The sequence below is a fragment of the Geotrypetes seraphini genome, chromosome 2 (assembly GCF_902459505.1).
Source record: "Geotrypetes seraphini chromosome 2, aGeoSer1.1, whole genome shotgun sequence".
NCBI classification, from domain to species: Eukaryota; Metazoa; Chordata; class Amphibia; order Gymnophiona; family Dermophiidae; genus Geotrypetes; species Geotrypetes seraphini.
Window position 1 is genome coordinate 384177360 of NC_047085.1, and position 24460 is coordinate 384201819.

At 44.8% G+C, this 24460-nt stretch overlaps 1 protein-coding gene across 20 annotated transcripts in view; it reads left to right on the plus strand.

Annotated features, from left to right (window-relative positions):
• Positions 1-24460, plus strand: part of TBC1D5 (TBC1 domain family member 5) — a 759729-nt gene that overhangs the window by 675201 nt on the left and 60068 nt on the right. For all 20 annotated transcript variants that reach the window (XM_033930686.1, XM_033930692.1, XM_033930693.1 and 17 more), the window contains one exon: positions 8858-9138. In XM_033930686.1, the coding sequence (XP_033786577.1) occupies positions 8858-9138 (281 nt within the window). The remainder of the gene's footprint in view (positions 1-8857; positions 9139-24460) is intronic.

Genomic DNA, 24460 nt, shown 5'->3' on the forward strand with positions numbered 1-24460 from the left:
GGCCTGGGATCCCTCCTGCCCGTAATGTAGTGCAGGGTGGGGTTAGGGGGTCGCCGTGGCCAGGAGGACTTGGGCTCCCTCCTGGCCCGATCGTGTCGGGGAGTCGGGGGGGCAAGAGGGCTTGGGCTCCCTCTTGCCCCGATCGTGTCGGGGAGTCGGGGGGGCAAGAGGGCTTGAGCTCCCTCTTGCCCCGATCGTGTCGGGGAGTCGGGGGGGCAAGAGGGCTTGGGCTCCCTCTTGCCCCGATCGTGTCGGGGAGTCGGGGGGGGGGGGGCAAGAGGGCTTGAGCTCCCTCTTGCCCCGATCGTGTCGGGGAGTCGGGGGGGCAAGAGGGCTTGGGCTCCCTCTTGCCCCGATCGTGTCGGGGAGTCGGGGGGGCAAGAGGGCTTGAGCTCCCTCTTGCCCCGATCGTGTCGGGGAGTCGGGGGGGCAAGAGGGCTTGGGCTCCCTCTTGCCCCGATCGTGTCGGGGAGTCGGGGGGGCAAGAGGGCTTGGGCTCCCTCTTGCCCCGATCGTGTCGGGGAGTCGGGGGGGGGCAAGAGGGAGCCAGGCGGAGAGAGGGCAGTTAAGCGCAGTGCCTGCGCGGAAGGATGCAGCTCGGGCGACTTCGTTGTGTGAAACGAAGTTCGTTGTACGAATCAAGACATAAAGTTCGTTGTGCGCAGCGTTCGCTGTGCGAGGCGTCCGTTATGCGAGGCACCACTGTATGTATATATGAGAAGTTTTCTATTAAAGAGTTTCTTTCAAATTTTAGTTGCAGAATACTCAAAATAATTGTTGCTCTATATTAGTTCAGTTTTCTTTCTCAATCAATCTTGAATTAAAGCGTTACTTAGCTTGGGTGAAGATTCTCTACCCAGCCAAATCAATCCGGAGATAACATTACAACGGAAGATCTCCATTTCGCCCTACAGTCATTAGTTAGAGCTTCTTCAGGGAATTGATGCTTTAAGATTGGAACTACCGTATTTTCGCGGATATAACGCGCGCGTTATACGTGATTTTACGTACCGCGCATACCCCTCGCGCGTTATATGCCTGAGCGCGGTATACAAAAGTTTTTAAACATAGTTCCCACCCCGCCCGACGCCCGATTCACCCCCCCAGCAGGACCGCTCGCACCCCCACCCCGAACGACCGCTCGCACGCGCTCCCACCCGCATCCACGATCGGAGCAAGAGGGAGCCCAAGCCCTCTTGCCCGGCCGACTCCCCGACGTCCGATACATCCCCCCCCCCCCGGCAGGACCACTCGCACCCTCACCCCGAAGGACCGCCGACTCCCCAACAATATCGGGCCAGGAGGGAGCCCAAACTCTCCTGGCCACGGCGACCCCCTAACCCCACCCCGCACTACATTACGGGCAGGAGGGATCCCAGGCCCTCCTGCCCTCGACGCAAACCCCCCCCCCCCAACGACCGCCCCCCCCCCCAAGAACCTCCGCCCGTCCCCCTAGCCGACCCGCGACCCCCCTGGCCGACCCCCACGACACCCCCACCCGCCTTCCCCGTACTTTGTGTAGTTGGGCCAGAAGGGAGCCCAAACCCTCCTGGCCACGGCGACCCCCTAACCCCACCCCGCACTACATTACGGGCAGGAGGGATCCCAGGCCCTCCTGCCCTCGACGCAAACCCCCCTCCCTCCAACGACCGCCCCCCCCAAGAACCTCCGACCGACCCGCGACCCCCCTGGCCGACCCCCCCACCCCCCTTCCCCGTACCTTTGGAAGTTGGCCGGACAGACGGGAGCCAAACCCGCCTGTCCGGCAGGCAGCCAACGAAGGAATGAGGCCGGATTGGCCCATCCGTCCTAAAGCTCCGCCTACTGGTGGGGCCTAAGGCGCGTGGGCCAATCAGAATAGGCCCTGGAGCCTTAGGTCCCACCTGGGGGCGCGGCCTGAGGCACATGGCCCAAACCCGACCATGTGTCTCAGGCCGCGCCCCCAGGTGGGACCTAAGGCTCCAGGGCCTATTCTGATTGGCCCACGCGCCTTAGGCCCCACCAGTAGGCGGAGCTTTAGGACGGATGGGCCAATCCGGCCTCATTCCTTCGTTGGCTGCCTGCCGGACAGGCGGGTTTGGCTCCCGTCTGTCCGGCCAACTTCCAAAGGTACGGGGAAGGGGGGTGGGGGGGTCGGCCAGGGGGGTCGCGGGTCGGTCGGAGGTTCTTGGGGGGGGCGGTCGTTGGAGGGAGGGGGGTTTGCGTCGAGGGCAGGAGGGCCTGGGATCCCTCCTGCCCGTAATGTAGTGCGGGGTGGGGTTAGGGGGTCGCCGTGGCCAGGAGGGTTTGGGCTCCCTTCTGGCCCAACTACACAAAGTACGGGGAAGGCGGGTGGGGGTGTCGTGGGGGTCGGCCAGGGGGGTCGCGGGTCGGCTGGGGGACGGGCGGAGGTTCTTGGGGGGGGGGCGGGCGTTGGGGGGAGGGGGTTTGCGTCGAGGGCAGGAGGGCCTGGGATCCCTCCTGCCCGTAATGTAGTGCGGGGTGGGGTTAGGGGGTCGCCGTGGCCAGGAGGATTTGGGCTCCCTCCTGGCCCAATATTGTCGGGGAGTCGGCGGTCCTTCGGGGTGGGGGTGCGAGTGGTCCTGCCGAGGGGGGAGAAGAATCGGACGTCGAGGGGGGGCATCAGGCTTTCAGGATGGGGACAGGACTTCAAGGGGGGACAGGCAGATCTTCAAGGGGGACAGGCAGACCTTCAAGGGGGACAGGACTTCAAGGGGGGACAGGCAGACCTTCAAGGGGGGACAGGACTTCAAGGGGGACAGGCACGGAGAGGCGGGGCAGTGCACCGAAAGTCAGGGCGGGTGAACGGTGAGTCGGGGCAACCAGAGGAGAGTCGGGGCAGTGCACCGAAAGTCAGGGTGAGTCGGGGCAACCAGAGGAGAGTCGGGGAGGGCGAAAGGAGAGTCGGGAAGGCCAGAGGAGAGTCGGGGAGAGCGAAAGGAGAGTCGGGGTGGCCAGAGGAGAGTCGGGCAGCATGCGCGTTATATGCCTGAGCGCGGTATAGAAAAGTTTTTGTACATATCATCGTGATTTCTGCGCGCTATACCCCTGTGCGCGTTTTACAATGGTGCGCGTTATATCCGCGAAAATACGGTACTGCCTTTGCCAGCACAGCGGCATATATTCACCGGTGTGACTCTAGCTTAAAGTGAAGGGAATTTTCATTGTTATCACTCTTAAACAAAAGCGTATTACTATTAGGTGTTTTAGGGTGTTTCACATAAGTTTTGAAGGGATTTGGTTATTAAATTAGACATTCTGCCATTTTGAAAACTGACTCAGCAGGTATAAAATCAAATAATATTAACATTTTCAGGGGGAAGTTAATGAAATAGAAATCTGTGTAATGTAATATCTCCAATTTGTTTTATAACAATCATTGTTAAACTCAGTGCTCCCAATTTTATGCGTGAACACAGCTGCATTTACTATGAAAAATAATTACAACCAATCTACACTTTACTAGTGGCAACTGGGGCTTGATTAATTGAATAATTTTCCCATAGACGCAAACAGAGGGGAAAACCTTTGATAAATCAGTTCTTGATTTTAGCTCTGGGGCCACTAAAAATAATTCAGTGGTGTTTTCAAGCAGCATTTGCATATACAGAAGAAGCTACTATCACTGAAGAGATCTTATTTCATAAAAGTGTGTTACTTGTGTTGTTGATACTGTACAAGGCGATTTGTCGAAAAGATCAATTTCAGCATTTTCCTTCTTTGAAAGTAATTTTCAAAGGCATTTATGCAGCTACATAATGAAAGCTAAGAAATTCGACCATGTGACACCCCTCCTTAAGAAAGCACATTGGCTTCCAGTTGCTCACCATATAACATATAAAATAAGTCTGCTAACTCTCAAATCTCTTCTTTATAAAACTCCCGCTTTCATTCATAGATTATTGATTCTCCACACTCCAACAAGATTACTTAGGTCAAACGACCAACATTTATTAATTGTTCCCTCTTTCAAAAACATTAACACACGGCGGCAATTCATCTTTTCTGTCACAGCCCCCCAAACATGGAATTCCCTTCCTATTCATTTAAGGGAAGAATGCAATCTAGACAGATTCAAGAGCAAGTTAAAATGCTTTCTTTTTAAAGATGCATTTGACTGCTAGAAAGCTAGATTAGGAGCCTCAGTTGAATCCTATTTCCCAACTTATTTGAAGCCCACCACTCTCACTCTTCCTATTGTTTTTTTCCCCTACTTGTCTTATTTACTATCAACAACTTCTATTTCTTTCTCCATTTCTTCCTTTTGTTTAATATGTCTTGTCAGGTTAGTCTTATTTGTTTGTTTTGTTTCCCCCAGAAATTTGTAATTTTACTATTTTTTTTGTAGATCACTTAGAATTTTGAATAAGCGATTAATCAAATTTTTAATAAACTTGAAACTTGATTTATTTGGGTTAAATAGCCTGACTAAAAACTCTTCTTCTCGATTATGACTAAAAATATACACAGGTTCCATAGCATACAATAAAATGAAGCATTTCTGTGGATTTGCTCATATCAGGAAATTAAAATAGTATGCAGGGCTTTCCCTGCCACTAGGTAAACATAGAGGGGCATAATTGAAAGGAATGTCTAAGTCCGTTTTCGTCGCAAGTCGTCTAAAGTAAAAAACAGCTTAAGACACATTTTCGAAAAATACGTCCAAATTTTTTTCCCTTTCAAAAATCGTCTAAATATACGTCCTGCCGATCTGATCGTCCAAATCGCTAAATCGTCCATCTTTATACCACATTTTCGTCCAACTTTTCATCCAAGTCAAAAACACCTAGAACAAGCCTTGTTGGACGTGATGGACTGAACACCGAGACATGGCACTTAAATAGTGGGGTACCTCAAAGGGCACTGCTGTGAACTTCACAAAAAGGGTGCCATGTCATCATCTCACTACATCTCCCATATAGGTCATGGTGAGTCCCCCAAACCACCTCCAGAATCCCCTAGCCCCACTTATCTACCACCCTAATAGCCTTTATGGCTGCAGGAGCCACTTATATGCCAGTACAAAAGGGTTTTGGGGATGTATAGGGGAGTGCACTTGTTTCAGTATTAATGCAGTGATTACAGGGGCTTATGGGCATGGAGCCTCCTATCTATGGGTCCCTAACCCACCCCCAAGACGACTTAAGCTGCCTCTGTGCAGGACGACTAGGCTTTCCTATGCCAAACTGCCAGGTGATGGTGGTCTGGAGGCTGAATTTTACAGGTGTGATTATGATTTTTATGTGGTTGGGAGGTCGGTGATCACTGGGGTAGTGTGTGGGGGTCTGTATTATGTGTTTGCAGTGCTTATCTGGTGACTTTAGGTGGGTTTTTGTGACTTAGACCATGTTTTAAATGGTCTAAGTCACAATGTCCAAGTTCCGTCTAGGCTCTGTTGTAAAACTTTCGGTTATACATGCTGTACAACTAAGTCTAAGCCTGCCCATACCTGCCCAAATCCCACCCTCGACACTCCTCCTGAAAAGCCCCATTTAGCTATGGTCGTTCAGCGACACTGTAAAGGTCTAGGTCGTTTAGAAAAATGTCCAAAACCCAGTTTGATTATCAGCACTTGGACGTCTTTCATTTATGATCGTCCAAGTGCCGACTTAGGCTGGTTTTTGGACATTTTTCTCTTTCGATTATGAGCCCCATAGTAAATGATGGTAGATAAAGACCCGAATGGTCCATCCAGTCTGCCCAGCCATACATTTCCTATAAATTAATGAATTAATTTAAATGGTCCTTTTTCTTAGATATTTCTGGGCCAGAAACCCAGAACTCTGCCCAGTACTGTGCTTATGTTCTATCTACTGGAGTCTCCGTCAAAACTCACTCTAGCCCATCTAAACCATCCCAGCCGTCGAAGCCCTCCCCAGCTCATCTTCATCTGAATGGCCATATACGGGGGGACAGACCATGCAAGACTGCCCAGTACTGGCCTTAGTTCTTTAATATATACTATTATTTTCTGATTAGAGATCCTCTGTGTTCATCCCATGCTTTTATGAACTCTGACACCATTTTCCTCTCCACTACCTCCTTGGCAAAAACCCAAATAGTAGCAGCATTCCACGCCACTGATCCAGGGCAAGCAGTGGCTTTTCCCATGTTTGTCTCAACAGCAGAGTATGGATTTTTCTTCCAGGAACTTGCCTAAACCTTTTTTTTAAATCAGCTATACATTAACCACTCTTACCACATCCTCTGACAATGCATTCCAGAGCTTAACTATTCTCTGAGTGAAAAAATATTTCCTCTTATTGGTTTTAAAAGTATTACTCTGTAACTTTGAGTGTCCCCTAGTCTTTGTAAATCTTGATGCAGAAAAATATCAATCCACTTCTACCCATTCTACACCACTCAGGATTTTTTAGACTTCAGTCATATTTCCTCTCAGCTGTCTCTTTTCCAAGCTGAAGATCCCTAACCGTTTTAATCTTTCCTCATACGAGAGGAGTTCCATCCCCTTTATCATCTTGGTTGATCTTCTATGAACCTTTTATACTGCCGCTGTATCTTTTGAGAGAAGGAGACCAGAACTGAATACAATACTCAAGGTGAGATCACACCATTGAGCATTATAGCATTCTTAGTCTTGTTTACCATCCCTTTTCTAATAATTCTTAGCATCTTGTTTGCTTTCTTGGCCGCCGCCACATATTGGGCGGGAGGTTTCAGCGTATTGTCCACTCTGACACCCAGATCTTTTTCTTAAGCACTGTCCACCAAGGTGGACCCTAGCATTCGGCAACTAAGATTTGGATTATTCTTCCCAATGTGCATCACTTTGCATTTGTCCATATTAAATTTCATCTGCCATTTAGACACCCAGTCTTCCAATGTCCTAAGATCTTCCTGCAGTTTTTCACCATCCGCATGCATTTTAGCGACTTTGAATAGTTTAGTGTCATCTGTAGACTTAATCACCTCACTTGTAGTTCCAGTTTCTAGATCATTTATAAATAAGTTAAATAGCACTGGTCCCAGTACAGGTCCCTGCAGCATACCACTGTTTGCCCTCCTCCATTGAAAAAAATGGCCATTTAACCCTACCCTTTATTTTCTGTTCAATAACCAATTCTTAATCCACAATTCAACACTGACTCCTATCCCATGACTCTTTAATTTTCTCATGAGCCTCTCACGAGGAACATTGTCAAAAGCTTTCTGAAAATCTAGATACACTAGACCAGGGGTGTCAAACACAGGCCTGATGTTGATTAATGACTGATCTTAGCAAACCCTCCATCTTAACATTAATTAACCAAACATCTTTCAAGGAACTTTCCTGTGGTACCTCTACCAAACCATGATCTTCAGAATCATCTACCAGCATAGGATAGATCTTTGGCATAGAACTATATCGAATCACTAATGAGCTTTGAAGTTCTTGATTATCTGGTGAAGCTATATTAGGACCTGCATTAGGGCCTAATGGGCTCTTTAGGGCATGACCATTCATCCATGCCTTGTGGACACAGTAGCTACAACTTTTTCAATCGGGGGTGAAGGTCCCCAGTGATGTCCCATGATGTTTCTCCGGGTGCCTGATATAAATGGCACACCAGCCACCACAGTTCCCAGCAAACTCAGAGGCTCAGAAGGCAAAAACAGTCCTCGGATAATATGTGCAGACAATAAGCATCACCTCTGTTTCACTGCAGTTGCCACAGCTTTTTCAAATAGGGTCGAAGGTGCCCAGTGACATCCCACATCTTTCTCCGGGTGCCTGATGTAAATGGCACACTAGCCACCACAGTTCCCAGCAAACTCGGAGGCTCAGAAGCCAAAAACAGTCCTCGGGTAATATATGCAGACAATAAGCATCACTTTGTTTCACTGCAGTAGTCGTGGCTTTTTCAATCAGGGCCGAAGGTGCCCAGTAACATCCCACACTCTTTCTCCGTGTGCCTGATATAAATGGCACTCTAGCCACCACAGTTCCCAGCAAATTCAGAGGCTCAGAAGGCAAAAACAGTCCTCAGATAATATGCGCATACAATAAGCATCACCTCTCAAATACCAGTATTCTAATCATTTATTCATGTATGTGAAAGCATACACACAAAAATGACAATATTCTGGCTATGCAGTATTCTGTAAGTATGCGCCAATTTTTGCTGGTGCATAATTTCAGGTGGATAGTCACATGGGTAGAGTTTCTGCAGAGCACAAACATGGTATACTTTCCCAATTTAGGTGTAAAACTCATATACCAGCTTTATGGATGATGTAAGTGCTTACACCTAAAAATGTATCCACTTATTTAACCAATTATGCTAGTATTCTATAAAGTAGGCACCTACGTAGGTGCATTTTTGGTGCCTAAAAATAGGTGCCCTCTTATAGATTTGCTATTCCTTTTTAGGAACATTTTGTAAGGAAAAATGTCAGTTGTCCTTTCTGCCTGCCTATTAAAATACATGCAATGGGATACTTTTTGTGGATGAATTTAAATGAAATTTGGTAGGGAAGGTTCTTAACGTGATTCCCATGCAGAGCCAAATTTAATTTAAATCTAGTAATGGTGCATACCAGCAGAGAAGGAACAGGTAGTAGAAAGTGACAGCAGGTGGGCTGGAGTAGGAGATGAATGGACTGCAGACCTAGAGTACCTTCAGTGCTGGCAGAACCATGAACTGCAGTGGTAGAAGATATTGCTGGTAAGGAGAAGTGGATGACAGATCGTTTTGGAAGTGAGCAATAGAGGAGACGATCACTAGTGAAGAACAGTAGAGCAGACTGCACATTGGTGATGGAAGTGATAAAAGGGATTACAGGAGCTGTAAATGCACCTTTATATTAAGCAACCTGCATACACTTTTTCAATTTGTCATGTATTTTTGTCTTTTAGTGCCACTGCTAAAGTTACTCCACTACAAATTACCAAAGTCTCCAGTAGCTTGTTGAATTTTGGTCGAAAGCTTATTGCCCCAGCTGTTGCTACAAGTGGTGCAATGGGACCAGTGACTACCAGTGGTAGCAGCAACATAAACATTTCCCCTGCTCTAATGTCCACCAAGAGGGCTACTGTAGAGCCTTTTCAACATCCTTATCAGCGATCACAACAGATGCAGTCACAGCTCCAACAGCGAATGATGAAATCAGAAAGCATGCCAGTGCACCTGAGTAAAGGTAAGCAGCAGAGTATAACAATTCAGAATAATTTTTAATCATTATGTAGAATATCATGTTTATATGAGGCAGCTCACAGAGAAAGCATATAGGCAACTAATTAGGAACCTGTCTATATGTTTCATGATTATTAGTATGAGTAATTGCCTTTCCATCAAAACTGCAATCTAAGCAATATACAGTTAATGTCCAAATTACAACTCAGCAACAAAGCAATAAGTTGCCTAGGTACGATTTTAAACGGTGCTGGTGGAAAGCTGGTTGTCTTGGTATGTGTGGGTACAAAAAATATAGTAATAGAATATCATCAGGGTAATTATATGCTGCAATATTATGATTCTGGAAGAGTATAAAGAAAAACATAAAAAATTAAGGCAGATAAAGACCATATGACCTATCTAGTCTGCCTAACCATGCCATCTACTATCCCCTCCTCTCCCTTAGAGATCCAACATACTTGTCCCAAGCTTTCTTGAATTCAGGTACACTTTTTATCTCCATCACTTCCTCCAGGAGGCTGTTCCAAGCATGAAAACATTGAAGAGGAAGGGGCCATAGGGAAGGGAGGAGGTGGAAGATGCTGTGAGAAAAAGAGGATTGAGTAAAACCAACAAATAACATTCCCATTGATCCCTAGGAAGGCTAATCTGGATAATAGCAAGTTGTGGACAACTAGGTCAAACACTGAGTTAAGATCTAGAGAGCATGAGCAAACTTGTCATTTTCAAAGTCAATATGTAAAGCGCAGATGAGGGCAGTAACTAGAGTCTCTGTACTATGATGGGTCTGATCAGTATGCTTAAGGAATTGATCAAGGATAACTTTCTCTGTAAAACAGGGAGATTAGTGATAGATTAGAAGAAAGAGAGGTTGAGAGGCTTTCTTCAAAGTAAGGTGAATGATGACCCTTTTCCAAGGCTCAGGAAATATGCCTAAGGAAATATTATAATTGACCATTTAAAGAAAAAGTAGGAGATGTCCATGTTTGGAGACTCCCAGCCATTGTTCAGGAATAGGGTCCAGTAAGCATGTAGTAAGAGAAGAGGAAAGAAGCTTAGTCAAAGAAGCAAGAGAAGCTAGGTTAAAGTTCCCCCAGAGGGAGAGTTAGTGGAAGGGGGGTAACCCGTTGAAACGGTGGGGAAAAAAAATGCTCACCGCAGGTACGGGGACAAGGCTATCCACCACACCGTGGAATGGTGAATGGCCTTGTCTCTGCAGTTAAGAGAGGGAACGCACACGGTCACTGATCACATGCAGCCCCCTCCCTCCAGATCGCCGCTGCCACATCTGTCTCTCTCCCTCCCTCCTTCCTACCTACCGATTGCTGTAGCATCTATCTCCTTCCCTCCCTTCCCCTTACCTTCATGGCGCATTTTAATTTAATTTGTTCAAGCAGCCTGAGCCTGAAGTTGTGTGCGTCTGCGGAAGCTTCTCCTCTGATGCAACTTCCGGTTCCATCAGAGGAGAAGCTTTCACAGACGCACGCGACTTCAGGTTCGGACTGCTTGAATAAATTAAATTAAAATGCGCCACGAAGGTAAGGGGAAGGGAGGGAGATGCACGGACCGCGCAAGGAGTGCTGAAGGGGGGTGGAGAGAGGGAAGGGGTGAAAAGGAACAGACGCTGAAGCAAAAAGGGGAACAGAGAGTGGGGAGAAGACGCTGAAGGGAAATGGGGAATAGAGAGTGGGGAGAAGACACTGAAGGGAAATGGGGAACAGAGAGTGGAGAGAAGACGTTGAAGGGACATGGGGAACAGAGTGGGGAGAAGACGCTGAAGGGAAATGGGGAACAGAGAGTGGGGAGAAGACGATGGAAAGAAAGAAGACAGAGATGCCAGACTATGGGGGGAGCAGAGGGAAGAAGATGGATGTATGCCAGACCAATGAGGGTGGGGGAGAGGCACAGTAACAGAGCAAATGGAAGAGGCAGAGTGAAGGCAGACAATGGATGGAATTGAATGAGGAGACGAAGAGGAAAGCAGAACCAGACAACAAATGTAGAAAAAAATTATATTTCTTTTCTTTTTTGTTTTAGGATAAAGTAGTATATTAGTTGTGTTGATAAAAATTTATAAACAAAGCCCTGCCTGCTGAACATCTCTTTCGCTAGTTCAGCAGCCAAAACTTTGATTTATAAAATGACAATTGTACAGAATATTGTTTCTTTCTATACTTTAAGAAAATAAGTTCAGTACAAAACTATTGGATGGGATCAGATGGTTTGCGTGGACCGAGCTCACGGGGACGGGACAGGGACTGAGTTTCCGGGGCCGGACAGGAACTAGCTCACGGGGATAGGGCGAAGACAGGGACAAATTTTTGCCCCGTGTCATTTTCTAGCACAGGAGGAGTTGAAGAAGGGGAGAGTGGAACTGAAGAAAGTAGAGTTGTGATCTTATTAGAGAAGGAATAAGCCAAAGAGTCAACTGAAAGAGAAAGGGATATAAATTAGTCAGAGCCTAGTGAGTAAAGTTGGTAACTTTAAACAGGACCTTGAGGTACAAACGTAGGAATAATTAAGGAAATACAAAGAAAGAACAACAGAGGTATAGGACATACAAGATGACAAGGAACAAAGGATTATAATAAAATGAAGGACAAGACAGCAGAAATGCCATCTGCCTTGGACACCATTAAAGGAACATCAGTGTGAGATCTGTGACTAGTGCAAATCACCATGGGCTAGCAGCTCAGTTCTGAATCACTAAGGAAGTTAGCATAATTATGAAAAGACCTGGTTATTAAAAAAAATAACACCTTATAATTTTGGACAGAATGTCTCTAATGTAAGACTGATTGAAAGCATATTCACACGGAAGAGACCAAGTGAGTAAAAGAAGTACAGCAAGTGATTCCAAGTTCTTTCTTGATGGTGGGGGAACCATCAAAATATTCTTCTGTAAGGAACATAGTGAACAAAAGGATATGTAGGTAGTATTATTGGGGGAAAGAGAAGATAAGTATCAAGAAAGTTGAGCCTGACCAAACACAGGATCTTCATTTTCTGCCAAAACTGAATCCATGACCGAAATTGGCCACTCAGTTTCAGCAAATACCGAAGCCAAAAACAAAACTGCACACAGCATCCCTCTACCATTAAAGCTGCTCACAGCATATTTAGTTAGTTATTCAGTTTTCTATACTGTTCTCCCAGGGGAGCTCAGAACAGTTTACATGAATTTATTCAGGCACTTGAGCATTTGTTCCTCTCTGTCCCGGTGGGCTCACAATCTATCTAATGTATCTGAGGCAATAGAGGGATTAAGTGACTTGCCCAAAGTCACAAGGAGCAGCATGGGGTTGAACCCACAACCTCAGGGTGCTGAGGCTGTAGCTTTAACCACTGCGCCACACTCTCCTCATATTTTCTCTCCACCTTGAGCCTCCTGTCTGTTCCCTTTCATGAGTCTACCAGACCTAGTGGTTTGGAAGCCTAATCGGGGCAAGAGTAATGCACAGTCACTCTCACCATGGCCATCTCCACTGCCCAAATGGCTATTGAGACCTTTAGTTAGTACAGGCAGAAGTGGCTTTAAATTGCTTCTGCCTAAACCAGTTCCAGTTCTAAGAGGGGCACTGAGACCTTCCTGTTTCCAATGAGAGAGAGCTTTCAGGCCCAGTGAGAAGCATCCTCTTTTCAATGCAGCAGCGATCAAGGCAAGTTCCCAGGGCTAGAAGGGGCAGGGAGAAGGAGCACACAGGGAAGAGAGCTGCTGAGTGCAAGATGAGGTATGAAGAGATGCCAGGAGAAAAAAAAGAGAAAGATGCGGACTGCGAAGGAGGGTAGAAGCAACGGGAGAAAGAGGATAAGATATTGAGAGATGGTGGAGAGGTGTGTTCTCTGGAGATTTATCTTGAGGTGGAGAAGAAGAGAGGCAGAAAATGGGTTCCTATAGGGGAGGGGAGGGGATGAAAATGGGAGAGAGATGAGAAGAGATTGTGCCCATGGAGGGGAGGGGGGTGAGAAATGATTTATATATGACTATACAGTACATGCTAAATTCATTTCAACTCTTACATTTGGATCTTGCAATTAATGACACAATTAAAAATTTTAATCATGGTTAATTGTGCGATTAAACATTTTAATCGATGTACAACCTTACTGTACATACACATATGCATATAAATGTCTTTATAAAAGAAGCTTCTATTTTATTGTAGGAAAATTATCTGAGCCTTTGCTAACTCATGTACCTCAGTAGCTTGGAGAAGAGTGATAGAAACTGACTGCTATATTTATATATGATTTATTTACCACCCTTTTGATTGAATTCAATTAAGATGGTGTACAACAAAAATAAGTCAAACATAAGCAATAGACAATTACAACAGTAAAAACATTAAAATTACAGTACAAAGTATGGCATAGTATGCTACATTTCAATGTCCATTTAGTAGGCAATAAAATATTTTAATAACAGAGTGTAAGCAAAGATGGAATATAGATAAGATGGCATAAAAGGAGTAAGAAAATATAAAGGGAATAATTTAAAGAAAGTTGCACATGAGATCAGAATGGTGCTTTAAAATTATCTTTGCAAGGGTAGAGGTGGAGAAACATCCTGATATAGTATATAAAGCCAGTGTCACTCCTTGAGTGTGTATGACTAGATACTCACTTCTTTCATTAAAGACCTGGTTGAAGAGCCAAGCTTTCATTTGCTTCCTGAGGTAGAGATAGTCCTGTGTTAAGTAAAGCCTTTCAGAGAGAGCATCCCAGAGTGTGGGGGCTACTCCGAAGAAGGCTCATTAATGGGCATTAAATCATATGATGGCCTTTGGAGATGGTGTGGTTAAGGATACTCCTTGAGATGACCTTAATGACCTTGGAGTTGTGTAGAGGGGGATGCTGTTTGTCATATACTCTAGGCCATTTCCTTTGAGGACCTTGAAGATCAGATATACAAATTTAAATTGAGCCCTGTATTGCTTTGGTAGCCAGTGAAGTTTTTGCAAAAATGGTGTGATGTGGTCACATCAATTGCATCCTTTTATTCCATTGCAATAGGTGAGGCATTCTAGACTGTAGGGTTATTTCCCTTTACCCACATGCTGCAGAAGGAATTTACTTTGGATTTTTCACTCTGCCTCTGTTATACGTCACTGGGCGCTATAGCTCCACCTTCAGTTCTTTCCTTCTGCACGCATGTCTGCAGATGTGTTTGTTCTGCTCTCCCCATTTTATTATTTTTAATTCGATGTAATTTTGTCACCTTTTCAGGTATTTTAGTGCTTGGAGTGATTTTGAAGCTCTGCCTGCTTGAAACTTCACAGACTTCAGCCTGTAACTGACAGGCCAATCCCTCTGGGTACCTATTAAACAGCCTGCATAGTTTTCTGTAGAGCTCAGGGCCGTCCCTGAGGTGGTCTCACCTTCTGTTAATCAGGGATCGAGTGCAGGCTGTTAGGGGCCCTTAGGAGGCTCGGTGGGGTTTCACAGGTTGCCGGCTGTGACGTTGCACCTTTTCCCATCCTGGTGCGTATCCATTGGTCCGCAGGAGTGAAGGTGTAGTCAGACATAGGAGTATGGCTGGCAGCCTGAATATTAGATTTGCTGAAGCATTCCCAGCATTCTGGCAGTGAATTTTCTCAAAGTAGGGTAAATATAGTCAATTACTGATATTCAATTAATTAAAATGCTATACCAAGAATACCATACCATAAAATTAATTAAATATTTAATTTATTGATTTCTTTAATTCATATCCTAAAAACTAACAAAATTTATTTAATCTACATTTAAAATCTACAATAACATGTAATACAAAGTGCAAAGTGCTACTAATAACAAAATTATAGGCTGGGAAAAGCTACAGGTACTATCTAAAACTTTAAAAGTAGAGTCCATCAATCTATCTTCAAGGTTCTTAATGATGTTAAATTTTGAAGCCATTCAGGCCCAATGAAGCTCACTTAACTTGATGATGAGTCAATTAAAGTCCCAATATCTCCTTGAGTAGTAATCTGTAGACTTGACCAGACCAGTTGTTCCTTATATTAATGATCCAATTAGAAATGCTTATTCAGTTCTGAGGTTCTCTCTTCTTAGTCCTTAAAGTTTTCCAGTTTTAATTACTTATACTGTTAAATCAGCATACTATATTGTTCATCCTGCTACTGTGAGAGAGCTGAAAGCAGGCTGCAGCACAGATCCTGTCAGGTCACAGTGAGTACACAGGCTGACAGCCTGTGATAGACATTGGGGGAGGTTGGAAAAGTTGGATTTTTAAGGTCCCCCTCTTGAAAAATTCTAAAATCGCTATATTTTGCAATTTGGGAAATGTGAAAAATATCATGATTATGGCATGAATTTTTTTACGGTGGCCATCTTGGATTTTTAGCAATCTTTTTTCTAAAGTTCCCTGCTTTTTCAAAACTGTATTTTTTGCCTGGAAAACTACTGGGATGGAGTCCTCAGGCTCTCCTCATGTGGATTCTTGCCAGAATTGGGCAAATTTAGCACTTTTAGAGCATTCTTGAGTCATGTGCCATGTGGCACAGCCGGGGGGGCGGGGGATTACATTGCCAACTTAGCTTCTGCCCTGCTGAAGCAGCTGACCAAATGCTCAGCTAGCCTGTAGGTTAGTCGTTGTTGTTTTTAGAGCTCAGCACAGCTGGTACTTCAGTCAACCAGGCTGCGGACCCTCTGCAACCAAAGAAACGCAAATGTAAATTCTCTAAGAGTGCCTTTTCACACCAGGAGCTGGACACTTTTTCTAAATGTATGAAATTTTTGTGGTCACAGTTTCAGAACAAGTGTTCTCCCCTTGAACAATCTCAATTCGCCTCCGTGGCGTCTCCGAGTGGTATGGTGCCTTTGAGCACGTCCTTTCCTCAGCCTGCTATGACTTTTGCACTACCTGATCCTGATCTGGGGGACCCGTATGTTTCTCTTTTTTGATCATTGTTTGCAAGTACAGCACTTCCCGGAGCGAGAGATCAGGGGCTGTGTGCTGGATCTGCAGACCCCTCTGTGGTCTTAGATCCTGTGGATGATTCTATTCTCTTGCGCTTGTTTAAGTTCATGGCCCTGCCAGACCTCATTTCTGAGTCATTGCAGGAATTGAATTTAGTCACTCAGCCAGCTCCATCCACTTCATCCTCCTTGCTATGTGGTGTGTACCCTGATATGAGTATTCTGGTCTCAGAGCAGTTTGACTCTCCGGAGGGTGCTCTGATGATTGCTAGAGCTGTATCCCGCTTGTATCCTGTGGCACAGGAGTGTCATCAGCTTTTGGGCCAGCCCAGGGTGGATTCTTTGCTGGCACAGGTAACTTATAGCACCTCTTTTCCCAGTGAGGGTAGTGTTGTGCTAAAGGACATGCAGGACCACCAGGTGAATGTGGTCCTCAGAAAGCTTTTTGATGCAGCTACTTTAGGTATCAAGGCTGCTTCGGCAACATCGTTTGTGGCTCATGCCTGTCTCTCTTGACTGCACATCCTTTAGAGTGAGGCAGTGGATCCCCTTCCTCAACTTCTGATGGCTGGGACAGATTATATGGCAGATGCTTTGTATGATCTCATGAGAGTTTTGGCAAAGGTGTCAGCGTACTCCATCTCTGCCTGCCGAATGCTCTGGGTTCGCCAATGGACTGGTAATTCCACTTCCAAGGCTACTTTGGCTCGGCTATCTTTTAAGGGACAGTTATTGTTTGTCAAAGGTCTGAATGACTTTATGGATTCAGTGACGGACCCAGACTCTGCCTGATAGTAGACCCAGACCCTGGGTCTGATTTGATTTTCGTGGCTTGTGGTGTTCCAGATCATATGCAAATTCCACATCACAGAGATTTTCTCAGGGCTCCCCACGCTGCTACACTGGCTACATGTGTTCCCAGCCTTCCACCTCCTGTTCTTCACCCTCTTCCAGAAAGGTACATTTATGCTAGGCTGTCAGATGCCCCTCTGAGGATAAGGGGCCGACTCTGTGTTTCTTCCTGCCTGGATGCGCATTTCCTCCAACCAGTGAGTCCTGGACATTATTCGATCAGGTTACAAGCTGGAATTTGCTCAACCTCTAACAGATTGGTTCGTGGACTCTCCTTCAAGTTGCCCGGACAAAGCGCTCAGGGTTCAAGTCACCATTCAGTGCTTGCTGGATATTCAAACTATAGAGCCAGTACCTCCCAACCTCTCGGGCTCAGGCAGATACTCCATTTACTTTATCTTGCCAAAGAAAGGCTCAGAAGTTTGGAGGCCTATTCTGGATCTTCAGCACGTGAATGCAGCTCTCAAGATTCCTCGATTCCAAATGGAGACCATGCATTTGCTTATTGCAGCAGTGACCCCAGGAGAGTTTCTTGCCTCTCTGGATCTCACAGAAGTGTACTTGCACATTCCTATTTTTCCAGCCACCACAAGTTCTTGCGGTTTCATGTTCTGAAACATTACCAGTTCTCAACACTGCCCTTTGGGCTAACGACAGCATCCCGGACCTTCACCAAGGTGATGGTGGTAGTGGCGGCTTAACTGCAGAAGATGAATCTCGAGGTTCACCCTTACTTGGTTGACTGGTTGATCAGAGATCTCTCATTGGCCGAGGGATGCCACATGGATTGTCAATTTCAGGAAGAGCCATCTGATGCCCATGCAATCGATGTAATACCTGGGAGTCCTCTCAACATGGCAGCGAACTAAGTCTATCTACCAGAAGTCTGCAGGCAGAAACTGTGTGCCCAGATTTCTTCCCTTCTGGAGTGGCCAACTCCTTCAGCATGGGATTATCTTTAGGTTCTGGGATCCTTGGTTGCCACACTGGATGTGGTTCCTTGGGTGAGGGTGCACTTATGTCCTCTTCAGCATGCTTTGCTCTCTCCAAGTTTCCAAGTTTATTAATATATTTGATAAATCGCTTATTTGAATTACTAAGTGATGTAGAAAGTCAAAATATAGTATAGTAAAAAGAAACAAAGAATTTAACAATACATTTTCATATAAAACAGACATGAGTCGGGAGGGAAAGAGTAAAAATTACAATTTTCAGTTTATGGTAGAAAGTGGGAAAAACAATAGGGTAGGGGTAATTACACCACAGCATGATTTAAAAACTCACTGGAAGTTAAATGTTAAAGGCATCTTTAAATAAGTAAGATTTTAAAGATTTTTTTAAAATTATGACGTCTTTTTCATTTCTAATATATTGCGGTAGGGCATTCCACCATTGTGGTCCCATCACGGAGAATATGTCAGATCTTCTTGTTCCAATAATTTTTAGAGAGGGGACTGTAAGAAGATTATGGCCGGTTGAACGGAGTGAGCGTTGAGTATTGTAGGGTATTAATAGTCTAGATATAAATAGAGGTTCGTTAAAGGCTAAAGTTTTAAAGATAAGTAGCATTACTTTGAAGGTGATTCTGTGACCAATTGGAAGCCAGTGGGCGTCTATTAATAATGGTGAAACATGGTCGTATTTTCTAGCGTTATATATTAGTTTAATAGCAGTGTTTTGTATCAGCTGAAGTCGCCTTTTTTCTTTCTGTGTAATGTTAAGGAAAAGTGCGTTACAATAGTCGAGTCTTGCTATGATTAAAGAGTGAATTAGTATCTTAATAGAGTTTGGAGTCAGAAATTTGGCAATTGACCGGATCAAACGTAGTTTAAAAAAACAATTTTTGACAGTAAGTGAAATATGTTCGTGGTAAAGCAGTTTATTGTCAATTATTACAGGGATGCCTTATAGACCCATCCAGGAAACCTGAGGAAGCATGGACTAGTGGCTTCTCCCGCAGTCGCTCCGCAGGGGCGTACCACTACACATTGCCTCCTGGATCGTGGTGATTACAGATGCCAGCCTTTGGGACTGGGGAGCAGCTTGCAATCGTGTCCTGTTCAGAGGTGTGGGACACTCTCTCAGCGAAAGTGGTCAATCAACCGGGTGAAGCTCAGAGTCATTCAACTAGCTCTGACGAGATTGCAGAAGACACTGGATGGCCAAGCAGTCAGGGTCTTCTCTGACAATGCGTCGGCATTAGCCTACATCATTCAATCACTCCACTCCAGTACACCTTCAAAGAGAGCCACCGAGCCCTACACTCCTGTTCCTGACATCCCTGGACCCCCCCTCCCTCCTCTCCACCACCACCACCACCAAATCCCCTTACACTCCTGTAACTTCTGATGACAAATCAGCAGGAGAGAAGCCCACTCCCTCCTGTCTATAGGGCTGCCTGTTCAGAATGATGGGCCTTCCCCCTCCCACAGCATTCTGAACAGGTGGCCCTATAAGCAGGAGGGAGTGGGCTTCCCTCCTGCCGATTTGTATACTGAATTTCTGGATGTCTTTCTCAAAACAATCCAAACTTTGACTTATATATCCTATCGTAAATGCCCCTCCTTGGATTGATGCATAGAATTTAAATACAAAGCAGCAAACCCAGACTGTACTCTAATTTTACACTGCCTGATTAGTGTAAATGAATCAACGGTATGCTTCTTAATGGAGAAATCAATTGTCTACCAGAATAACAACACTCAAGGCAGATGAATGAAATTAATTATTGTCATTCTTTTTGTTTAATTGAAACATGTTAGACATGCTATATAAGCAGCATTCATTCATGTATTGTATTTCTATTCTAAGAAGTTTCCCAAAGTTGAAGGAAGATAAGTAGAATACTTTCCAACATTTACAGGAAACATTACCTTATCTGTAAAGCATTTTCCATAATCTGGGTCAAATAGTTTAATATACAGTAAAAGGTACTTTATGTTGCTTAAAATGTAATTGGACTATGTTGCTGGGAGAGAATAGAATTTTTATTTCTTTATTGTTCCTGTTGAACATGTTTAAAGGCTTCCGTTATGTTTGGTGTGACAAAAATGTAGCAAAAAGACAAACAAAGCTTATTTACAAGGATGAATTGAAAGAGCAGTTTGAAGGGAACATGATAGCTATTTAATGGTAAATTGATGCCATACCTGTTCTAACAGCTGTCTCTTATGCAAAATCTCTCTCAGCTTAATACTAGAATATTAAGCAATAACTGTTGTTCTTTTTTTTGTTTGTTTTTTGCGGGGAAGAAATATTAGCAATGATGAGACACATGAGCATCTGTGCAACCAGGTTTCAGGGGAAGTGCAGCAGTGGGCTTTTCTCATGCCAAATTCTGCAAATTCTCCATAGGTCTCACCAAATTTAGAGGCTGCCTCTTAGAAAATGTTGCCCTCAGGGCCACAAACTTCTGTTATAGCTCTGCCTGCTGGAGTGAAAATTCTCACCTGAGAATATCCTCTTTCTTCTTTGATGTATGTTGTGCCTTGTCCTCCATCATTGCCTTGTATCCCAAATGTAGGACTTTAGGAGCATGAAGGAGGTTCTTACCTTCTGAAGAAGGGAATGTTGGAAAAAAAGTGATTTTCTGTCTGCAGGGTTTCTGCAGATCTCTGCAATGCCTGATAGTCACATTATAATTTCTATGGTAAGCAATTGTGCAGTGAAAATGTCTGAATGAATTCAGATAAGTGATATTTATTTTGTGGCAATGCTCATGTTAAATAGAATTTGTTGGGTGAACAACCTGTCTTTATCTACTAAGTCTATTTAAGTATCTTGAATGTTTCGATCTTGTCCCCTCTCAGTCTCCTCTTTTCAAGGGAGAAGAGGCCCAGTTTCTCCAATCTCTCAGTGTACGGCAGCGGCCTCAAACACGCGGCCCACGGGCCATCAGAGAGGCTTCAGATGCAGGCACGGATCTCGCAAGGAGCCGCCACCCGCAGCTTTGAACGAACAAGCCGGCCAGACACGCTGCTGCTCCAGTGGTGTACTAAGGGGGGGGTGGTCCACTGTTCTCCCTAGAGTGCCGAACCTGCTTCCCTTCCCTTCTCACTGCTGCCATTGGGGATCAGGCCAGCACCGTGTTCTTTGATCTCTCTGCTTCTCTTCCCTGCGGGGCTGACCAACTCTCGCGGCCCGACGTCAATTCTGACGTTGACAGGACGTTCTGGCTAGCCAATCGCTGCCTGGCTGCCCGGAACGTCCTTTCCGACGTTAGAATTGACGTCAGGCGGCGAGAGTTGGTCGGCCCCATGCAGAAGAGAAGCAGGGAGATCTCTGCCTGTTCCCGATAGCGGCAGCAGCCTATTCTGCGGCGGCGGTGGCATGGGGGAGGGCAGGAAGAAAGAAGGTGGGGTGGGGACAGGGAACCAGAAAAAAAGCAAAAAATGGGGCACGGAGGAAGGAAGAAAGAAGGAGGGGGGACAGGGAACCAGAAACAAAGCAAAAAATGGGGCACGGAATCAGAGAAAGACAGACAGAGAAAGAAAGAAAAAGTTGGGGGAGGGAATGAGGTCTGGAGGAGAGGAAGCATACAGGAGGCTGAAAGAAGGGAAGAAGTATTGGATGCACAGTCAGAAGAATAAAGTGCAACCAGAGACTGATGAAATTACCAAACAAAGATAGAAAAATGATTTTATTTTCAATTTAGTGATTGAAATGTGCCAGTTTTGAGAAAGAAAAGATATTGAACTTTAAATGTGAGTGCTGCAGAAAAAAATAGAGTACTTGGAGGGCCGCAGAAAAATAGTTAATGTCTTATTAAAGAAATGACAATTTTGCATGAGGTAAATCTCTTTATAGTTTATATATCTTTCCTTTTAACTGTTAAAGGAAAGTTTTATAAACTATAAAGAGTTTTACCTCATGCAAAATTGTCATTTCTTTAATAAGACATTAACTATTTTTTCTGCGGCCCTCCAAGTACCTACAAATCCAAAACGTGGCCCCGCAAAGGGTTTGAGTTTGAGACCACTGCTGTACGGCAACTCCTCCAGCCCCTTAACCATTTTAGTTGCTCTTCTCTGGACCATTTCGAGTAGTACCGTGTCCTTCTTTAAGTACGGCAACCAGTGCTGGACGCAGTATTCCAGGTGTGGGCGTACCATGGCCCGGTACAGCGGCATGATAACTTTCTCCGATCTGTTTGTGATCCCCTTCTTAATCATTCCTAGCATTCTGTTCACCCTTTTTGCCGCCGCCGCACATTTGGCGGACGGCTTCATCAACTTGTCAACCAGTACTCCCAAGTCTCTTTCCTGGGGGAGGTCTCTCCGAGTACTGCACCGGACATCCTGTATTCGTGTATAAGATTCTTGTTACCGACATACATCAACTTCTATCTTTGAGATTTAACTCTATAGATAAGTTGCCAGAACTCCAGTTTTGTATGAATCAATAGGAGTTAAAGTTAGTACAAAGCATGACTATCAAAATGATCATAGGACATAAAAAGTATGATCCCCACTCCTCTACTAAATGCTGCCCACAGGTTGCCACTAACTCACAATATAACTTTTAAAATATTACCACTTGTATATAAAATCCACATCTCTTGTGAACCTTCATACTTATCATGCCTTCTTACTCCTTACTGCCCCTCCTGCTTGCTTAGCTCAAGTCATCAAAATTTGCTCACAGTTCTTACTGTCCATGAAATCACATATGGTACCACACATCATTTTTTCTGTTCATTTTAGGGACTAACACTTGGAGTAAACTACCAGCTCATCTTAAACACTCAACTTCTCTGCAACAATTCTGCCTATGACTAAGACTACTTTCTATCACAATTCTGAGGTCACTAGTGACCAGCCTGATTAGCATAACCCCTCTCATATGTGTTACCCTTTCCCACAGTTCTATTGAATATTGTAGTTCTCCCTCTCTCCCTCATGGCCTGTCCAATATACTCTCTTTTTCTATCAGATTGTAAGCCGCACAGATATTAAATTGATAGATGGGATAGAAATCCTAAATAAACTTGCAAAAGTTATCAGCGACATGTATGATTTAGATTTACAGTATCTTCCTTCCTGAGAAGGTCCAAACACAATGCTTCAAAATAAACTTTGTTCTACTGCAGCACTACTCCCATTTGCTTTTTCTTAGGATAATGCCTCAGCGCAAATACCCCAAAAAATATTGGGCCTCCAGTGTATAGAGATCCTGCAAAGTATCAAAGGCTAAGATCTCACTTTTAGAAAACAGAAGAGCTGCCTATCTTTTACTAAACCTTACTTCCCCTGTTCAATTAAAATCTCAGACCTTTGCCCAAGGCCAAAATTTTCACACACTCAAATAGGCATTAAAGGTAATATTTCTTATACGTGTCCCACAGTATCACAGTGTGCTTCAAATAGGGTACTAAACCTTTAGCTTTACCTTCCCTAGATCAACTGCAGAGATCCATTCCTGCCCCTCTCACTTGCTTTCTCTGGAGATGATAAGACACAGCTTAGAGACTGCAGGGCAATACCCAGGAAAACACCATCCATCAACACTGAGACAGCTACACACACCCAGTTACTTGACTGGAGCTCCAGGGTCTCTAAACCTCCTCTTACCTGTACTATGACAACAGCAGAGATCCATACACTTCTAAGCAAGCCTATGATGGTTCCAAACTGACCATTACACACTCAGTCCATAGAAAGTTGTGTAAAAATGACAACTGAGGCTACTGTACAATTAGGAGAGGAGGGAACATTATATTAGGGGGGTCAGAGATTTATTGCACCACATTTTACACAGTCAAAAACTCAGTAATTTCTAGGACATTGCCACTACCACACCCTTATCCACACCTCTCGTTTAGATTACTGCAATTTTATTCTCTCAGGTCTTCTACTCAACCATCTCTCTCTCCTTCAATCCGTTCAAAATTATGTTGCAAGACTCATATTCCACAAGAACCGCCATACTCACCTTATCCCTCTCCTCAAGTCATTTCATTGGCTCCCCATCTAGTTCCAAAATACATTTCAAACTCCTCTTACTGACCTGCAAGTGCAGTCACTTTGCAGCTCCTCAATATCCTCACTTATCTCTCCTTATGCTTCCCCCCCCCCCCCAGTGAACTCCATGCATTTGGCAAATCCCTCCTATTTGTACCTTTCTCTCTTCCACTATCAACTCCAGACTCTGGCTCAGATGCACTAAAAATCATCATTAAGAAAGACCGTGTGGGTCGCTGTGGGCCGATTAATTGTCTGATTTTAAAATGGTGATTGATGTTCAACTGACTGCATGCAAATTAGCTTTGCAGAGGTCAGCAATAATCTCATTCCATCAGTCGCTGAAAAGTGACTTTCACACATGCCCAGACTCTGCTTCAGACACTTAAGGCCAGTGGGAGGGGCTTTAGTTATCTGCCCCTCCCAGTGCATCCCAGGATCTTCTGTCATGTCCTCTGTCTTTTACTGCTCCAACTCAGCTACCTATGGCTGTCAGAATCATGTTCTGCTCCTTTGTGCTTACTTACACTTCCTCCAACCTCTTACTAGTCTCATTTATGTCATTGCACAGTTCCCCAATCTTGTCCATGA